Source organism: Plasmodium relictum (genome assembly GCF_900005765.1).
Source record: "Plasmodium relictum strain SGS1 genome assembly, contig: PRELSG_99_v1_12, whole genome shotgun sequence".
Lineage (NCBI taxonomy): Eukaryota > Apicomplexa > Aconoidasida > Haemosporida > Plasmodiidae > Plasmodium > Plasmodium relictum.
The window spans coordinates 1,247-4,094 of record NW_021628768.1 but is presented as its reverse complement, the minus strand read 5'-3'; the positions used below and the strand labels follow the sequence as shown (position 1 = coordinate 4,094).

Below are 2,848 nucleotides of genomic sequence, written 5' to 3'. Positions count from 1 at the left end.
TTTTTTTTATTTTTAATCTAAAATTTATTCCTTACTTTAAAAACTAATTCAATTTTTTTTTAAACTAGCGAATGCCACGGTAAATTCACTATTTTCTGTATATATAAACTATTATTACACAAAAGGTTATTATTTCATATTCACCATTAACGGAGGCATTCTTTATTTTATATAAGTAGTTATTTTAAAAAAATAATTAATCATAATAGAATTATTTCTTAATAAATAAAATTAATATAGATTTCTCTGCATTCACTTAATTAGACTTTTTAAAATATTTCGAAAGTGTTCAATTTGTAGATTAATAAATTAAACACCCAATTAATAAATCAATTATTAGAAGAAAAAAAAAATTTTTTTTTTTTTTTTTACTTATAAGTGACAATTTTTTCTTTCTATTTGAATTTTTATTCATATCTAACAAAGTATCTTAATTTATTTCCAACGAGTCTCTTAATTGCATACAGAAAAAATATAATGGCATTTTTGCTTAATTCTCTATATACAGAACAAAAATGGAATTTATTTCTATTTTTCAATTCGTCAATTAATAAACTTATTAAAGAATTAAGGGCTCTAATTTTTTTTACACAACTATCTACCTTTGTTGACTGATCAATTAACTCTGAATTGCTCCTCCTAAGTCCAATAAAAAAAATGCTGCTCTCATAAATATCCAAAAATTGTAATGTTAAACTTCTAGATTTATGTTCTGGAATATATAAAGCGTCATTTTGTCCTTTAAGAATATTTTCAAATTCTGTACTAAAGCTAATTTCCGATTCACTTTTAAGTAATTCTATAAAATCCGAATACTCTTTTAATTTCCTCAAGCACCCTAATGAGTATACAATAACTCTAAATAATGGTATAAATCCATCTTTCTCATTTAATTGGAGTTTTAAATTATCTTCTTCTTCTAATCCATAAAGTTTTTGTACTAATGATTTAATGCCTGAACTATCCACATCAAAACCCAAAATTTCTTTTATATATGTTTTAAATTTATTTGAGGATTTGTTTATCTCTTCTTTTTCTTGTAAAAGTAATTTATATATATGAAGCAAAAATTTATCCTTAATTACTTCTTTTCCATGTTTATTTTTCAATTCATCCAATTTAAACTTATTTTTAGATTTATCGTGTTCAAGTATATATGCAATAAAGGCTATCATGCATTTTATATCACCATTTAATTTCTTATTTAGTTTTACAAATAACTTATGCGTTTTTAATGTTATAGTCTCATGTAATGTTTTATGCATATTATGAATTAAAAAATTCAATTCTTCAATATATACTATGAGAGAATCATTTGTAATAAAAGTTCCTTTTAATTTATTTTTAGTAAATAAAAATCTATGAAATTCACCTAAAATCTTTTCTAATGAGTCATTAAAATTAACCAGTTCCAAATTATCTAAATGGGCATATTTTAAAGGAAACATATTTTCAGATGTACCTATATAATTAGACATATAAAGATTATAATCATACATATCCTTATTAATCTCAGACAAAAATTCATTATTCATTTTACGTAATTTATTAAAAAACTTAAAGGATTTTTTAAGCCATAAATCAATTTTTTTACCCAAATTTGAACTCCTGAAATAATCATCTGCATCATTTCTATTAATTGTTAACCTTGCACCATTTTTGCTAATATTCATATCAACATTAACGTTTGTATATGAACGTAATTCATTTTCATGAGATTCAAGGTTCTTAAATACACATTTAATATGATTACTTGCAATATCCAGTGAAATATCCAAATAATTCATTATTTTATTCTCCATAAGCTCCAATGTATAATACATAGAATTAATGTTCTTTTTCTCTTGTTTCAACCTTTCATTAAAATCTTCTAAAAATACTAAATCTACTAATTTTACAAATAAACTTCTTGAATCACCAAAGTATCCTTCAAGTACTGTATTTTCATCTTTTGTTTCACTCAGATTATATAGCAATTGTACATCTCTTATTGTAAGACCTGAATCATCTAAAATATCCTCATCATTAATATTAAATACTTCCGCTAAATTTCTTATTATTTGTGTTTTTATACACTTCACACACTTAATATCAGGTCTAATAAAATATAAAAAAAAAACAATTATAGAATTTATTACGATAATGAAATATTATTTTCATAAAAATTAAATTGAATACTTATTTAAATTGTAATATGCGTCAATGTTATAAAAGCCTTTACTTCCTATTATTATGTACTATAAAAAATTAAAAAAAATATATATAATAAAAATTTTTTTTTAAGTAATTTAAATATTATTACTAAAAAATTAAAGTAAAAGATCAAAAATAAATGGATCCTCATTTGAAATTTGTTTAATCATATACATTTAAGTGTAATTTTAAGCAGAAAAAGTTGTACAACATAATATTTTTAGATCTTTTCAATTTAATAAAAAGAAATTTCTTTTACTTAATTTTTTTTTTCCATAAAAAATTGGGTGAACTTGGTTATTTTAAAAAATAAAGCATATTTTATTATTGAATTTAAAATAGTATTGTATTTTAAAATTCTATATAAACATTTAATTAACATGAGCATTTTGTATCTTAAAAACTCCACTCCACAACGATATCTTTAACATAGAACTTAATCCACTAAATTTTTTTAAAGTAAATGCATGTATATATATACTTTCTTGGTTCATGATGCTTAATATAAAATTAATAATATATATTAAAACAATTAAAGTTTCAATTTTTTTTTTTTCTACTTTTGATATATATATTAAATTAATTTCATAAAAAAAATTAAGAGTAAATTTTAAATCTTTAAAAACATTCGAAAAAAGAATGCATGTTAAATAAA

At 20.9% G+C, this 2,848-nt stretch overlaps 1 protein-coding gene across 1 annotated transcript; it reads right to left on the bottom strand.

The window, feature by feature from the left end:
- Positions 1-407: 407 nt before the first annotated feature.
- PRELSG_9901900 (fam-f protein) lies at positions 408-2,344 on the bottom strand (the record flags this gene model as incomplete). Its single annotated transcript, XM_028677367.1, has 3 exons — positions 408-2,097; positions 2,179-2,237; positions 2,303-2,344. 3 exons carry the CDS (start codon positions 2,342-2,344, stop codon positions 408-410), a joined length of 1,791 nt encoding a protein of 596 aa, XP_028531315.1.
- Between the last annotated feature and the right edge of the window lie 504 nt (positions 2,345-2,848).